Here is a 17,087-nt window from a genome sequence, read left to right on the forward strand (position 1 = left end):
TGAACGACCGTACACACGATAGATGGTCAACGATCGTCGTCCAATCCGATCCGCCGGTCCGGTCGTTCATTTCCAACGACTATCCTCGTTCGTCGGCGTCTTTGGTTACTTTTTTTACGAACGATTTTTGGCCAATCGATCTTTCGTCGTTCGTTCGTCGTTCATTTCCAACGATAAAAATTGGAAGTGTGTACGCAGCTTAATGTTCATTCTAGCTAAGCCACTTGGCATCAAAACCTGCAAATCCAAGACCCCTCTGACTCAGGTAATGGCTTTCAAAAGAGCAGTATTTAGGAAATTTGGCTCAATAGGCTCAAGTGGAGCAACCATCAAAATCTAAAGTACTAGTAGCAAGCCCCAACGAGAAAAGATTGATCCTCTTGAAATAACAAACCCCCAATAGGTGTTGGTAATAGTTGATAAGGCTATAATGTGCATATTGTTGGTATCGTCTGTCTACAAAACATTAACATACATTGCAGAGGCAAATTACAAAAATGCATCCCAAATGCTAGAGTAAGTTCAGTTTGTGGAAATCATTTTACCTTGGAGAAGAGTGGAGATGAGCGATTGGAAGACACCTCTCTTTTGGGTTCCTCCTTACAACCTCAATACTGCTAATTTCAATTTGGATATGTCTGTATAATTTAAATAGCTTTAGAACAGAAAATCTCTATTAAAAGAAACCAGTAATATAACACTTTCAGAAGCTATAGCACAGGTAACCAAGGGTGAGTAAAGCTGCTATTGCCTTTATGCCCTCCTCATGGAACCTGACGAGAACTTTATTAATGGTTGAGGAGAAAAAAAGCATAACATTAAGAAATGCCAAGGAACTGAGAAGGCATATATCCCCATTGCCCTCAATCCCATGTTCCAGACAGATATAGAAGACAAGGGCTCTGATGAGAGGCCATTAAATCTATGACTGGCAATCCATAGTGTCTTCAATCAAATACTTCATGTTAATACTCTACTATTGTAGACCCGCAATGTCACTCTGCTCTGATGGTCTGCTGCTGCATCCTGTGACTTTGGGAAGTCCTGAGAGCTCTAGGAGCAAGGTTTAGCTCAAGAGATGATGTTCTTCACTTTCTACAACAAAGTCAAACTGCCACTGCCAGTTACATGATGTTACATTGATGTTGGGGAACCAGACTTAAAGTAGAAGGTTAGTAAGATTCAGGGAGAGCCGGCCCAATCCAAGCTTTATAATATTTTATGCTCTTTACAACCTTATAAAAGATCCCAAATCTTCAGATAGGTCTGCATGTGAAGCAGTAGCCCCTTTGAAGCACAATTTTCCCTGCTTTACAGGGGCCAGACATGGACAACAAACATTTTCCCTGCGACAGTAAACAAAAAAAAGTGTATAGAGTAAAAAGGACTAAAATGGTGGGAACTCTCTAATAAAGAATATCTTACGGCTCTGACCTTCACTCACTACCATTCTCTGAGCACTATTCAAACTGGAAGTCTCAAGACGTCTAGCAGCAAAAAAGAATTACTGACTCGGAAGTGCATGTTGTAGCCAGAGCCGCTATCTTACACCTCCATTAGGTTTGATCCAAAATCGGGCTTCAATTGTGAAAAAACGACCATTCCCTTCAAATGTAATTTGAGTACACTTAGGGACCTGTACAAGTTTTTGCTGATTTATCTTACAATCACATACTAAAACATCAATAGTAATGAAAAGGTGAACTGTGGACAGATATAAGCCATTTTTGAAAAAAAGGTTAGGTTTCTGTCTCCTTGTATTTTTCTCTGTTAGTATCTTACTGGGGAGATTTTTTTTCAACTCCCATCCTGAAAATACAACAAAAAACAAGAAGCAATTAAATTGAACTGAATCCCCCTCATGTCATAGGTATAGGTCCCTATAGAAAGTTTTATCTTTATTAGATTTTTTTAGTGTCATCTTTGCCTTTTTGAGGAGTCATTGTGGCATAGTATGTGGATGATTTTCATACTGACACACAAGAAATAAATTCACTGCGGGTGAGAGAATCCGTCAGTGGATGAACCTGTATGTTTGATGTGTCAGTGAATGGGTAAGTTGTCAAATCTTTCTGAGAGCAATGAATCGGTGTTGTTCTCTGCCATATGGTGGCGGCGGGTGTGCAGTAAATAGTGCACTTTGCATGGCATTTCTGGTTTCTGAAGGTACTAAGGGGTTAACCTAATTGACATCAGTGGGGACATTTAATTTATAGTCTTGTAGAAAGATGAAGGGATCTCTCTAAATATTTACATAGCTGACAGACCTGAGAGATTTCCTTGTGCCACACGAATTTCATCCGGTCTGTTACAGAATACTGGACATTTGTGCAAAAAAAAAAATGTTGAAGAAAAATGGGCATAGCATGGAGGTCACAAAGAGAGAGCATACATTGCTGTATATGGATGGCCTAAGAATGGGGCAGCATGGACTCTTGGGAGGCTGAACAATGCTAATGCTTAGCAGGATATGGAGGTACAGCTATTTTCTGTTACTTGCATGAATTAAGTGGTGGGGGAAGGTCTGAATCTAGAATGATTATTGCTAATGAGGGTGGAGTACAACCTGTGGTATATGTCAGAGCTATAATAATGAAGAAGAACTGATTCTCTGCCACACCCTTATCCAGCCCCTCCCCCCCCCCCACATTCTCTGTTTCTCTAGACCCCAAATTTTCATATGTGACATTGTGCATTCCAGGTTTCAGTATACCCTTCATATACCCAGTCTAAATAACTCAGACAACTGAGCCAGGAAATACCCCATCCATTTGTAGACGTCTACAGAAGCACTGGAGAAGAAAGTGTTCCATGGTCTCTTCTATTCCCCTACATTCCAGGCACACAATGTCTCCACCCATCCTGCGTTCCCTGCATATTAGGAAAGGTATCTTTCTGGATCTTTTCCAATGACTAGCACTGCACGACGCATGAATGAGCTCTGTACATACAGCTCCGTTCTGCTCAATTGAGAGGAGAGCGGGAGAATGAGTATATGCCTTTTCCTCATTCTGTGACCTTTTATCTTTCCTATATCTAATCTCAATCTAGTTCTCACTTGGTATTTATTGTACACAAATTTACAGAAAACCTTTTGAAACCAGTTTGCCCCATCCAACCTGAACTAGTTCTATCCAGTAATAATATTTCTTTAAGTGCTGGCTGTAGGTAAAAAGGTAATGTCTGTATTCTTCTTTCCTTCTATATGCTGCCAGTGCTTTATACGTAATATCATTGTGTCATTTTTAAATTATATTCTTTGCTATATACAGTAAAATTTTAATTCCTAAGAAATGTAAAATAGATGCAATACCCACTCATTCAAATCTCATAAAACCTGCAACATATTAACACAATTTGAGAAAGATGATGATAAGGTTCTGTCCCTGACCGATCTCCTGAATCACACAAGCTTTCAGTGGAGACAACAAATAGTTGTTTCAGAACTCATTATGCAGACATTGGTCACTGTTGTTATGGCATGCAGCCAGTGCTGGCGTATTTGTAGATCAGAAAAAGCTTTAAAAGACTGCAGAAGATCAAAAGCACTGAGATGTAACCAAGAATAAAAGAAAGAAAGACAGATTTTTACAAATTCATGGCAGTTAGTAATTACATACAGAGGCAAAATGTAGATAGTCCATAGCAGAATAGTTTCCTGGTAGGATCTGAGACCCTTCGCAATTACTTCCCCCTAATACTGTGCACGCGGCCTCATCCACCCCACTGGTGGGATCAGAAGCCACATAGCCAAGTGTAGTACTGGGATATTTTTCTTATAACCAGTGGTGAATTCAATGCTTTGATTGGAGGTCTTCAGACATCAGAGCTGACATGATGATGGCGGCTGCATTGTATTTTCATATGCAGGGTAGACTGTATATGTAGGTCCATACCTCCGATCTTCAGTTACTGTCAAAGAGCAGCCAATAACTCCTATATACAAATATTAACCTAAGGAAAGAGGGTGAATATTTCCTCTATGCAGTCACTAAATAAGAAAGGCCTTTACCTCCCATCTACAGTCATCAAGGGGGTCCTTACTATCTACAATCACTAACCAATAGAAAACCAGTGCCAGGGGAGGCCAAAATGTCCAATCTACAGTCAATGGAAGAGGGAAACTAATGATTCCCATTAACATATATATAATTACATTAATTATATACATTATTATATATGCAGTTCTTTAACATCAATGTATTTAAGAGATTTGCTCCTGTACCAAAATACATTTTATTCCCATGGATTATGACCTAATTTGGATGTGTTTCTTGTAAAACTGTATATTTTGTCTAATAAAGAATTGGATACCTAAAATCTGCACGTTGTATTATTATAACCAAGCCCAAGAAAACCTTTACTACTCGCTATTCACAATGAAAAAAAGCTTTTTGTGTTGAGTTTTATCATAGCTTAGTTCAAATTTCAAAACTAATTTGTGTTTTCATGGGTCAGCCACTTCCATTTCCAACTGTCAAATTTTAATTTCAATATTTGTATTTGTGTCCCCCGAGCTCCTCCCATCTCCTATGTGTGTATTTGAGGATAATGATGATGACTGTCGTCATCTTTAATATTCAGGAGTATTACAGTTTTAAATAATGAAGACACGCACATACAAATGCATAAAACCTGCATACCATGACATATGGGCTGGTCCAGGGCTAATATTCCATTGCCTGGAGCAGAACACGTTTCAGAATGTCACCACTTGCCCCAGGCCAATGTGTATATGATCACAAGACTAGTGAATCCTGCAGAACTCCTTCCTATAAATACTCTGCATATGCAGCATCCTTCACAAGGACATTAGCTGAGGACCTCCAACACGTGAACAATAAGATTTCTGGGGACAATGGTAAGTTCTATATCTGGGACATGACAAGGCGGCTCCATATCACATTTCTGCCCAATTAAATCATTTTATTAGATGTTCTTCTAAATATTTCAGTGTCTTCTGGGATCCAAGAAAGGTATTACAGGGTATTATTATCCTATATAGGGAGAGTAGGGGGACATCACAGGTAATATTACAGAGTATAAATTTCCTGTATATAAGGAGAGTGGGGAGGGGGGCTTCATAGGTAATGTTATAGAGTATTATTTCCCTTTATATAGGGAGAAGTGGGGGCATCACAGGTAACATTACAGACTATTATATTCCTTTATATAGGAAGAAAAGGGGAATCACAGGTAACATTACAGAGTATTATTTTCCGTTATATAGGAAGAAGTGGCGGCACCACAGGTAACTTTTCAGAGTATTATTTTCCATATTATAGGGAGAGGTAGGGGAATAACAGGTAACATTACAGAGTATTACTATCCAATATATAAGGAGAAGGGAGGGCATCACAGGTAACATTACAGAATATTATTTTCTGTTATATAGGGGGAAGTGGTGGAATCACAGGTAACATTACAGAGTATTACTATCCAATATATAAGGAGAAGGGAGGGCATCACAGGTAAAATTACAAAGTATTATTTCCTTTAAATAGGGAGAAATGGGAGCATCACAGGTAACATTACAGAGTATTATTTCCCTTTATATAGGGAGAAGTAGGGGCATCACAGGTAATATTACAGAGTAATATTATCTTGTATATAATGATAGTGGGGGGGCACCACAAATAATAATAAAGATTATTATTACTCTGCATTTCAGGAAAGTCAGGGGCATTACAAATAATATTTCAGAGTATTGAATGTCTTGTATATAAGGAAAGTGGGAAGCATAATTGATAATTTTTTTCTTGTGTATGAAAAACATTTGAGAATGGAGAAAAGAATATTGCTATGGTGTTCATAATAAGCGGGTATCTCAGGTAATATGCATTATTATATATATATATATATATATATATATATATACAGCGCAGGCTCTCGGCAGATTTAGGGGTACATTTCTAATTGACTGGGGTAAGAGCGCTGACTTAACACGAGGAACTGGGGAATATTTGGGGCACAAACCCATAATGAGTATCTCTAAGTCTGTAAGCACTCGCCTGAGACAGTTTCAGTCAATTATTCCATATCTGGTGACAAATCATTAGATTACAACAACATGTAACAATGTTCACCTCTGTACCCCGGTTTAATGCTATAACCTCTAAACCTCCAATCCATACATCTCAAACCTCTGCACCCCTGCCCCCCCCCACAGTTCTGACCTCTGCACCCCCCTTCACACCTCTGACCTCTGCACCCCCCTAAAAGCTCTGACCTTTGCACCCCCCCTCAAAGCTCTGACCTCTGTACCCCCTCACAGCTCTGACCTCTGTACCCCCCTCAAAGCTCTGACCTCTGTAACCCCCTCACAGCTCTGACCTCTGTACCCCCTCACAGCTCTGATCTCTGCCCCCCACAGCTCTGACATCTGCCCCCCACCCTTATAGCTCTGACCTCTGTACCCCACATTTTTTAGTTCTGACCTTTTCACCCCTTCACATTTGTTCATTTCTTTCTCATCTTTACTAACAATTGTTTCAGCCAGTAAACATGTTGCATCTGTATGAGGCTTTAATTCCTGGTAAATAATAATAATAATAATAATAATAATAATAATAACAAATAATAATAACACCTACCTGTGTGCCTCTTCTGTATTTCGGCCTAGCCTTGCCCAATAATATTATCTTACTGCTGGAAAGTTATACACTGCTTTTTCAACTGCTCTAATTCTTATAGGACAAGACCCCCTGTGCCCACAGCATGGTTCTGTGCTGAAATGCCTTACAATAAACATGTAAAAAAAAGTAATAAAATGTAATTGCCCCCAAAAGACTTCAATTCCTCTCACATTTAAAACATGTTCTGGTTCAGCAGAACATAAATCCCATATCCATATGTGAAGCTGTATATTGCATAGAACAGGGGTGTCAAACTCTGGCCCGTGGGCCAAATCTGGCCCTCGAGGTCCTTTTGTTTGCCCCTCCAAAGAGTTCTGAAAATGAATTGCATCTGGCCCGCCCGCCCACCACTATGTATTGCAGCGAGTGATGCCGCTACTACAATTTGCCGGCATCACTCATGTCTATAGAGCAGCAGCCTGTTCTATTCTATAGATGCAAGTAATGCCGGGAGTTGTAGTCTCAGCACCACTCGCATCTATGAAACAGCTCTGCCTATGCGTAGCTCCGCATTCCGCTGTTCCTTTCTTCTTCTGCTTAATATTAATAGTCACTTTCAGCATCGGAGAGGTTTATCTACAAGTGTGGAAAAAAGAAGGTAGGGCTGGAGTTCAATTATAACTTCCGACCCCCATAACTTTGAAGGTCAGCTATGATAGAAAGAAGAATAATTTGAATGGTAAAGTTGCAGCTGCTGAAGAATGTGGAATGCGGGGGCAGAGGTGCTAGAGAAGACTTGAGGGGCTCTGTCAGAAAACATGGTGCAAATAAAGGGGATGGAAGAACCAACGGAGAATGAAGTGTGGGGGGTATGGGTACATTATGCAGGGTACAGTATTTGGTGTGGAAGATTGGAAATGGTAAAATGAAGAGCTGGGACAGAATGAAGTACAGAGTTGTGTCTGCCAAAAAAGTTCCTGCAAATAATATATAGAGAACTGGTGAACACTATAACAAACATTGGGGACAGGTTTCCATTGACATTTTACTCAGAAGGCTACAAATAGAGAAAGAGGCATAAGATTTTTTCTAAAATGTAAAACAATTCTTAGGCTGTTTCTCTAATATAGGATTGTTCAAGATTGAATGTTAAGCAATACCTCTGTGTTTCCATATGAAATTGTTTTATATTTAATGAGAAGTAAAAACTTCCTCAATTTTTTCAATAAATATCAAGTTTGGCCCCCGACTTGGCCTCAGTTTTTACTTTCGGCCCTCTGTGTATTTGAGTTTGACACCCCTGGCATGGAACATGCATCTCATGCTAAGCACAGGTTGAACAAGATCTCAAATGAAATTAGTATATTGCAACTTTCTTTCAGATTCTAATGGCATCACATTTCAAAATCATTCTGCTGGCTCTCTGTTTTTCTCAGTGCAGAGCAGGTATGAGAAGTCATGTGAGTGTTGTATATGTCATAAAAGCCATTGGATTGATTTCATTGTGACCATGTAACAATTGTTTTCTCCAGATTGGTGTTACACGGAGTCATCCTGTGGTGAGTGAATCTTCAATGATCTCTGTGATATAATTATTAGTGCTGCATACCGTATGGAACTGATATCCAATGTCTTCCACAGCTCCAAATACATGGACATCGCTGGGCTCCTGTAATGCTTCTAACGAATCACCTATAGACATTCTAGAAAATTATGCCCAATACAATGCCAGCCTGGGACCATTCCAGTTCACAAACTACACTGACCCCAGCAAACTCCTCACCATCACTAACAATGGGCACACAGGTAAAAATCTCTGTTCACCAAAACCATGGGCATATCCATCTTCCACACATTGGATGTTACATCATAGATACACTGAGCACCCTTCTTCTATACAGTGCATGTTATACCATACATATACTGAGCACCCTTCTACTATACAGTGCATGTTATACCATAGATTTACTGATCACCCTTCTACTATACAGTGCATGTTATACCATAGATATACTGAGCACCCTTATATGTTGCCTGGCTTAATATTTAGTAAATCCGAATTGTCTTTACAGTGGAAATTGAAGTTGGTGATGGAGTCTCACTGTCTGCGGGTGGTCTCTCTTCTGTCTACATGGCCACAGCTTTTCATTTTCATTGGGGGAATGGAACTCCAGGCTCAGAGCACTGGCTATCAGGGAAACAATATCCTATGGAAGTAAGACATTTTATTGGAAGATGAACATCACAACATCCACCTACAAAATATAGAGAAAGCCATGCATTATATTCATTAGTAACCAGCCATCTCTACCAACATTGTGTATTCACCAGCCAGACAATGCTGACTTCTCATATGTAAAGTAATAATAATATGAAAGAATATAGACAATAATATTATGCCAATTTCCTTGAAAATGCAGGTAGTTTCTAGAGATGTCCTGTTTTAATGGGCATCTCCTAAGATTCCCAGGTATACTATACACTGAGATTTGAGGAGATTTGCAGACTTTTTAAAGATTTGTTATATTTCAGGGGATATCCTTGTATTTCAGATTTCTGAGCTTTTAGGAGAATTTTTGGGGATTTGGGGTTTTTTTATGGTGATTTACCTGGATTTTTGTAAATTTCCTGGAATTTTAGGGCATTTCTGTGAATTTCTCATTTCTGGGTGGTACATTCACTATTAAATCCCTGTCTTTGCATCTTCTGCCATTCTCAATCCTTTGCTTTGAACAATTTCTTAAAGATTTAGTAAAGTAACATAAATGTGAAATTAGCTTGTATCCAATCAGGGAAATCCTTGAGTTATATAGTGGATGGTAGATTGAAAGGAGATAATACAATCAGATTGTAATGTGTGTTGTGACACCTAAACAGCCTGCAGTTGCTGTAATGCAGAAGCCACAAACAAGTACAACAAAACATTGAAAGTAGCTAGCTATGCTGAGCACAACTGAACACCCCAAAGAGATTCCAGCACACTGAGAGGAATCCACCCAATGTACCAGGTGGAGTTAGGGCATACCACCAGGGTCCCCTAAACTGGACTGCATATTCCAGATGTGGTCTGACCAATGCTTTGTATAGGGGCAGGATTATGTCTCCATCTCTGCAGTCTATTCCTCTTTTATTACAAGAAAGTACTTTACTAGCTTTAGATATTGCAGCTTGGCATTGCATGCTGTTATTAAGTCTATGATCTACCAGAACCCCAGATACTTCTCTATTTCTGACTCCATGTTTTGCTTGGTACCAACATCGTTTGCTATGTACCTGTATAGCTAACTGTTAGTCTAGTTCCCTCAGTAAAGTCCAAGGAACACAGCTCGTTTGGTAGTTTTTATAGTTTTACTGGACAATAAATGGTGCATAAACAAATTATTCAGAATTACAGGAAAACAGAACAAAATATTAAGAGATCAAAACTATGCATAATTAAAAACACATGCAGACGCTATCCAACCCTTTCTAGTCAGTGAACACTGGCAATGTATACAAAGTGGTTAACTAAAAATTACTTGGATTCGGCAAAGTCCAAGAACAAAATATCAGCTGCTACTCCACTGTCTGCCTGTTTACTTACTTCCTTATAAAATGAGAGTAAATTTGATTGACAACTTCTGTCTTTCTTGAATCCCTGCTATCACATTTATCACATAAGAGGTTATTTATCAAACTCCCTGGGATCTTTCAAACTACAGAAGTTAAACTTTCCGGTCTGTAATTACTTGGTAATTACTTTGCTCCCTTTTTATAGATAAAAACTACATTGGCCTTACACCAATCCATTGTTATCATGCCAGTGATTAAAAAGTCTCTAAAAATAAATGGCTTTGAAATAACTGAGCTCAGCTCTTTGAAGACACGTGGATGTAATCCATCAGGTCCTGGTGCTTTGTCAACCTTAATTTTATCCAACTGTTTCTCATCATATCTCAATCATTATATTATTTAAGGTATTGACATTGCTATTAGCAATTTGGACTTCAGCTCTGCCATTTTCCTTTCCTAAAAAAAAGTATTCAGTAAATGCAATCTGTCTTTCATTTTAAAGTTGTTCACATCTGATTCTCTTTTTACATCTTTTGTTACATTCATTATAATTTTCAAATGATAAGAGTGATCCTTCATATATATATATATATATATATACATATATTTATTTATATATTTAACACTGTGAGCCACATAGGTTTTAATTTTAGGTCATTTAAACATATTACCCATTGGAATATATTTTGCAATGTGTTTGTGTAGATCAGACTTGAAACATTCCCATTTCTGTTCTGTGTTCTTTGAGGACAATATTGTCTCCCAGTCCAAGTCACAGAGAGCCGCCCTTAATAATGGAAAATTTGCTCTCCTAAAATACATGTTTTTATCTTTCCTGTTTTTGCTTCCTGTCTGCAACTTACAATATTATTGTTAGAAAGAACTAGGTCCAGCAGAGTATCATTTCGAGTTGAGCCTTCTATAAACTGTACCATAAAATTATTGTAATAAATTAAGCGTGGTTTGTGGGGTAGAGAAAAAGGAAGAGGTTTGAGGCTCTTAATTTAGTGCAAAAAAATGTAATTATGTATTAGTACATTCTTACTGATCCATTCATAAAATTTACATATAATTTAAATTCAATATATTGTATCCTATTCTTTGTTACACGTCACAAAGTTTGGATACTTCTCCTAGCTCCTAAATCTCTCTACATGTTTCGACAATAATGGCTTCCTTAGGGGTTGGTTGTTGCTTTTAGACTGTATGGTCTCTATGTGATATAGGAGAAAACAAAACAACATAAACATTTCTACTAAATGAGGCATATACGTTCAAGACATATTGATGCATGTTTCATAACAATAGTAATCAGAAGGGTATTGATAGCATTAGTGATAATAATAATTGACCATAATGAATCAATGCCTTACAAAAAATGTCAAAACATTCAGCTATAATTACTGGCTTCATTGTAACATCGTTTACAAAGTTTGTAGTAAGATTACTGTACTGTATGATGTCAGAGAATCAATTGTCTGGGAGAAGTATCCAAACCTTGTGACGTGTAACAAGGAATAGGATACAATATATTGAATTTAAATTATATGTAAATGTTATGTATGGATCAAGAATGTACTAATACATAATTACATTTTTTGCACTAAGTTAAGAGCCTCAAACCTCTTCCTTTTTCTCTACCCCACAAACCACGCCTAATTACGAATATAATAAAGGTGGCTCACCATTACACTTTAAGGTAAAAGGAAAGAATAAATATCTGCAATTACTAAACATAGATATTTTGTAATAAAGTCTACCACATAATTGTCCTCCCTTTTGTTGTACCTGTACTGACATTACTCCAGTCAATATCAGGGTAGTTAAAATCACCGATCACCAGCATTGTTCCAGCTTTTGCAGCCCTTTCTATCTGTGCCAGTATTTTATTCTCTAATTCTTCTTTAGCACTGGGGGCCTTTAGCAGACTCCAATAAGTAACTGTACATTATGCATCCCTATATGCACCTCCAGCCATGTTTAAAAAGGTATGGAAATATTTGCAACAAATAAAGACAATGTTGTGACTTGTCTTTTGAAATTTTTTTTGTCAAGAAAGGAACTTGCATTTTAAAACTACTTTTTGTTTTGGATTATTTGAGATGCCCAAGAATCCCTTCAATTTCTCTATATATGCTTACATTAGGCTTAGTCCACACGGACTGTTTCCCCAGCGTATAAAGCCCTTGTTTGAAAATCCCCATGCATTACAATAGCTGTACATGGATGTTTTTTAAAAACGCATGTAAACGTTCCTATTGTGTTTATATGCGTTTTTATGCACTTTTATTAGCGTTTTAAAACTTGCCTTTAAAATTCTGGAAAATGCCTATGACGTGTGTAGATGGGGTAATCTACACGGGACATTTACCTTAAACGTTGCAAGCAACTTAAAATGCTGGGTTAACGCTGGAAAATGCATGTAAACACGGGTAAATGCTTTAATTTGATTTTTGAGATGCAAATTAGTTAAAAACGCAGTACAACACGCGAAAATGCGGCATAGGCATATCCAGGATCTGCTGGCAGAGGACTCGAGGAAAGTTCGTTGGTGAGTTAAGGCAAACTATAATTTAACAATAGGTACAGGTTGACTTTCAAAACTCCAGCAACCTCCGGGCCTGAGGAGTGTCAGATTTTTGATAATTCCGGATTTTTCTTTTTTTATACCTATCTCCACACACAGGCCAGCCTTCCTTCGCACCCCCGTGGACATCTGGCACAGTTCCCGGAAGCAGGGACGTCTCAACATTTATTTAGTGAAGCAAGCAAGACCTAACAGCTGTTTCTGCAGAACAGCGCCATCAAAACATTAGTGGCCAAACAGTGTACTGCAGTCCTTGTATTGAAAATACTATCCGAAATTCATCCTGGGAAACTGAAGGATCCAGGTTATCGATTGCCGGATTTTCGATTGTCAACCTGTATTTCTTGCTATAACATATTGGTGTGTAATGTGTCCCTTCATATCAGAATAAGGTCTTGTGTTTTCATTATCTCAGCCTTGTAGCATGTGTAATAGGTGATATCATGGATTTCAAGGTTATGAGTGAAGGAAGCAGAAATCCATCACCTGTGTAGTCTTTAATGGGTTATTTTGTGATAGTGTTATATCCTCCCCCATTCGTGCAGTCAGTGATTGTACAACTGATTCAGGAGGTGGGGGAAAACATATTCTAATTTTTTTTTTTCAGATGCACATTGTACACACCAAGAATGGAATGAACCTGACAGAGGCCAAAAAGGATGCCGCTGGGATTGCAGTGCTGGGATTCTTTATTGATGTGAGTTGGCAGTGCAGATCTCCTGTGTCCAGCAAAATACCGAGGGGGACTGAAAACACACAAACATTATATATCTGTCTATTCTGATATTGAATTTGACTCCATCCTAAAATGGAGGAATCATAAATGTGCAGAGCCCAACTATGCAAAGTCCAAAGAAAATGTTTTATTAATAAGCCGGGTATCATGGGAGTCTTCCATAAAGATGTGTATAGATGATAGCGATTTGCTTCCCCAATGATAACCAATAATTTTTTAATGTAGTAATTATGGGATTGCTGCTATATAACGTTTTTTTATGTTTATGTTGGCACTTCCACAGATTGGAGTGGAAGGTCTGTAGTTGATGAGTAATTGTTGTGAATGTTGTGAATTATTGGCATTCTGTCACTTGCTGGGCTCATAGAGCTAATTGTGAGGTCCGTTCTTTTCGCAGACAAAAGATTCAGCCAACACATCCAAGATGCTATCACTTTCCAAGCTTCTACAACAAGTGTCTGTTCCCGGTAGGTGGTCACCTCTAATGTCAAATGGTTGCTGTTCTACTGTTTGACAAAAATTGTAGCTTGTCTATGAAAGTCAATTGTTACAATGTCTTCCATTCGTCTCATTGCTATCTATGTGAAGCAATATTATCAATTTGGCTGACCATGCAACCTAACATACTAAAAAATGACTTCCTTTTACTAATCCACGCACCACTTTGTAGCAGGAAGTTAAAATGGAGGTTCATTGCCATAAAACATTGGATGCTATTTAATTAAACATCCCAAGTTATGTGCAAAGCTAAGAGGAAAGCACAGTGATATATGATATTACATTAGCCAATCCCATATACAATAATAATATAGGAGTTTGGTGATGGGATAGGGTTATGTAAACATTCAGATGTACTAATTATTCTTGAGGAAGCAGTGACTTATACACTGCAAAATGCATCGAGAGATTTATATAAGCCACCACAAAAACAAGACAATTTATAATTTTTAAAGATCTCAAAATGTTCCTTACATACGGTCTTTGTAACATTTATGGTTAGATGACCGTGGTTGGAGAGCTTGATTTTGGGTACATTATGCAATATATATAGTAGCCTATATTACTGTATAGACTTATAAATTAGTTTGAAGAGCAGACTTTAATTTTAATATGTGGAAATAAAATTGTGTGCATTATAATGCTTGGGTCATTTATATATTATATTACATTATATATATATTCCTGATAATTACATTTCCCTTTCATGTTCTTTTATCACGAAAGGAAAACCACTGCCTCTGAATTCAACCATTTCTCTTGATGAATTGTTGGCTGATGTCAATCGCAGCATGTACTATCGGTATATGGGTTCCCTTACTACTCCAACTTGTGATCAAGCTGTAGTATGGACGGTCTTCAAAAATCCAATCTTCGTTCCTAGCTGGGTGGTAAGTGATTTTCTTCAACAATATATCCATTAAAGTTAGATAAACATTAGTTCAAAGGTTGTACATAAGATACATTCTCTACATTTACTATGCAGTACAGTTTCCTCTCTGGGTTATTTCTTCTCTGGATATGTACAGATCCCATCCAGTCTTTTGCTGAGTTTTGTGATCTCTGGATTCTCTACATAATCCTTTCTGGGTCCATACAATAGCACGTTCCCCTAAATCTGTACAATGTGGATCCTCTTCATACAAGTATATGCCTTGTTTTACCTGCAGCCACTGAGCATGACAAACAAACCTGCAATTACTGCTACAGCACATTGTACAGGTGTCTATGGTAGGAGGAGAGGGAAGATGAATAAGAAGTACCCATCGCTCCTCTGTTCTGTGATATGGGGAGGGTGAGAATGAGTGAGAGTGAATATCGAGTGCCTGTACATATTATAAAAGGAAAATGACTAGTTATGTATGGATCTACCAACACATTGTGCAGTACAATCCTATTGAATAAAGCATAGTGACCAGATATGTATGGATCTTTACTATATGATAAATGACAATGTTGTGTGTTGTTCATCCTCAGGTAGAAGCTTTCACAACAACTCTTAAGTACAATGTGTCAAATGCCACAGAGCCATTAGTAAATAATTTCCGTCCTCTACAACCTCTTCATGGCCGGCAGGTCCAGGCTTCTTTTACGATGCAACCATCTGTCAACAGCACAGCAGCATCAACTGTGACGCCAGCCTCATCGGTGCCCAGTTCAGGCAGTATCATTTGGTCCACCAACATCCTGTATGTTTCACTCTTTCTGGTATATCAGGAGATGGCCAACAATGTCATCTGATCTTGTCAGACAGTTACTATCAAGCTTTATTTTACATCTGCCCCAAACTGTTGCTTCGGATATGGGTGGACACCTCCTAATTTTTGTCTACAGGGCGGCGTGATCAGAAGGTTTTATTGTGGCAGCTGCTGTTCTAACTAATATTATAATATATGGATGTAGAAGAAGGGAGATTCCTTTGTGTGAAGATGGAATATTGGAGACTACATTGTTAAAATACAAAATAGATAGATGAATCTAAAGGTTGTTCCACCCAACATAGCATTTATATCTGAGATATCATGGCCCTTTATTGAGACGGGTCCCTCCTGTAATGTCCACTTGCTTCTGGAAAACAGTCAAATATAATTGTGCTGTCTTTGTATGTTGTAGTTAAAAGTGTAAATTAAACTTTCAATAAATGATTTTTTATCGCATAACTAATATATTGGGAGTATTATGTGAAATATCAATTGACATAACAGCATGACACCAGACACAACAACGTGCCATCAGACATTACAGCATGACACCATAGCTGAAATCATCACAGACATCACAACATCAAATAAAAAATGTCAACCATACATTACAACAAATCATGGGAAATCACCACTCATGACCAGTTAGACTATGTAAGCCAAGAGTTCCAAACTTTTGTAGCCAATCACTACACTCCCTTGGCTGTGCTGGCAACCTCCCACACATGTACATCTGTGAAAACCTTTTGTTTTTAATTTTATACATATTATTTATAATTTCTGTAAAATATTTTTCACATAAAATATAAACAATGATCAAATTCAGTGTTCAGCAAGTAATGGTAAGAAGGAAAGGAGCTTGAATTTGTTTGTGAAATAGAAGTGTGGAGAGAAGGTTAGATAAGTCTAGCTGCAACATTCATGACAGATTGTAGAGGAGTCAGGTTAGTGAGATGATGGAGAATATTTTAGAAGTGGTGGGCAGAAGAAAATGGCAGGACCTAGAAATGTTCTGAATGTTAGAATATAGAGTGTGGAAACAAAGCTGAAACCAAGGCAATGTGCCTGAGGGTTGGACAAATAACCATGCTACCGTGTTTCCCCGATTTTAAGACATCCCCATTAAATAAGCCACCCCCTATTTTTGAAAAAATAATTAAAATAAGACACTCACCCGTGAATAAGACATCCCTCGATATTTGATCCTGTGTGTGTCTCCTTGATGCTGGCTGCAGCACGTGTCTGCTCCTGGCTGCAGTGCAGAGTGAAACTGAAAGTAACAAGCCGGCATTCTGCACCAGGAAGCAAGCTGCTGATCCCGGCCCTAACAGAGATCCCTGCCCTAACGGAGATCCCTACACTTAATTACTGGTAAGTGAACAGAAGGGGACAATCATTGCATAGAGTGATCAGAAGGGGACAATCATTGCATAGAGTGA

The 17,087-nt window shown here is 38.2% G+C and overlaps 1 protein-coding gene across 1 annotated transcript; it reads left to right on the forward strand.

The window, feature by feature from the left end:
• Positions 1-8,100: 8,100 nt before the first annotated feature.
• On the forward strand, positions 8,101-16,053 carry LOC140334652 (carbonic anhydrase 4-like; the record flags this gene model as incomplete). The annotated part of the gene is made up of 7 exons (XM_072416891.1): positions 8,101-8,134; positions 8,217-8,381; positions 8,648-8,790; positions 13,322-13,411; positions 13,848-13,917; positions 14,675-14,842; positions 15,429-16,053. Coding segments are annotated over 7 exons (930 nt in total), but the record flags the coding sequence as incomplete, so codon positions are not given.
• Positions 16,054-17,087: the final 1,034 nt, after the last annotated feature.

Source organism: Pyxicephalus adspersus, chromosome 7 (assembly GCF_032062135.1).
Source record: "Pyxicephalus adspersus chromosome 7, UCB_Pads_2.0, whole genome shotgun sequence".
Lineage (NCBI taxonomy): Eukaryota > Metazoa > Chordata > Amphibia > Anura > Pyxicephalidae > Pyxicephalus > Pyxicephalus adspersus.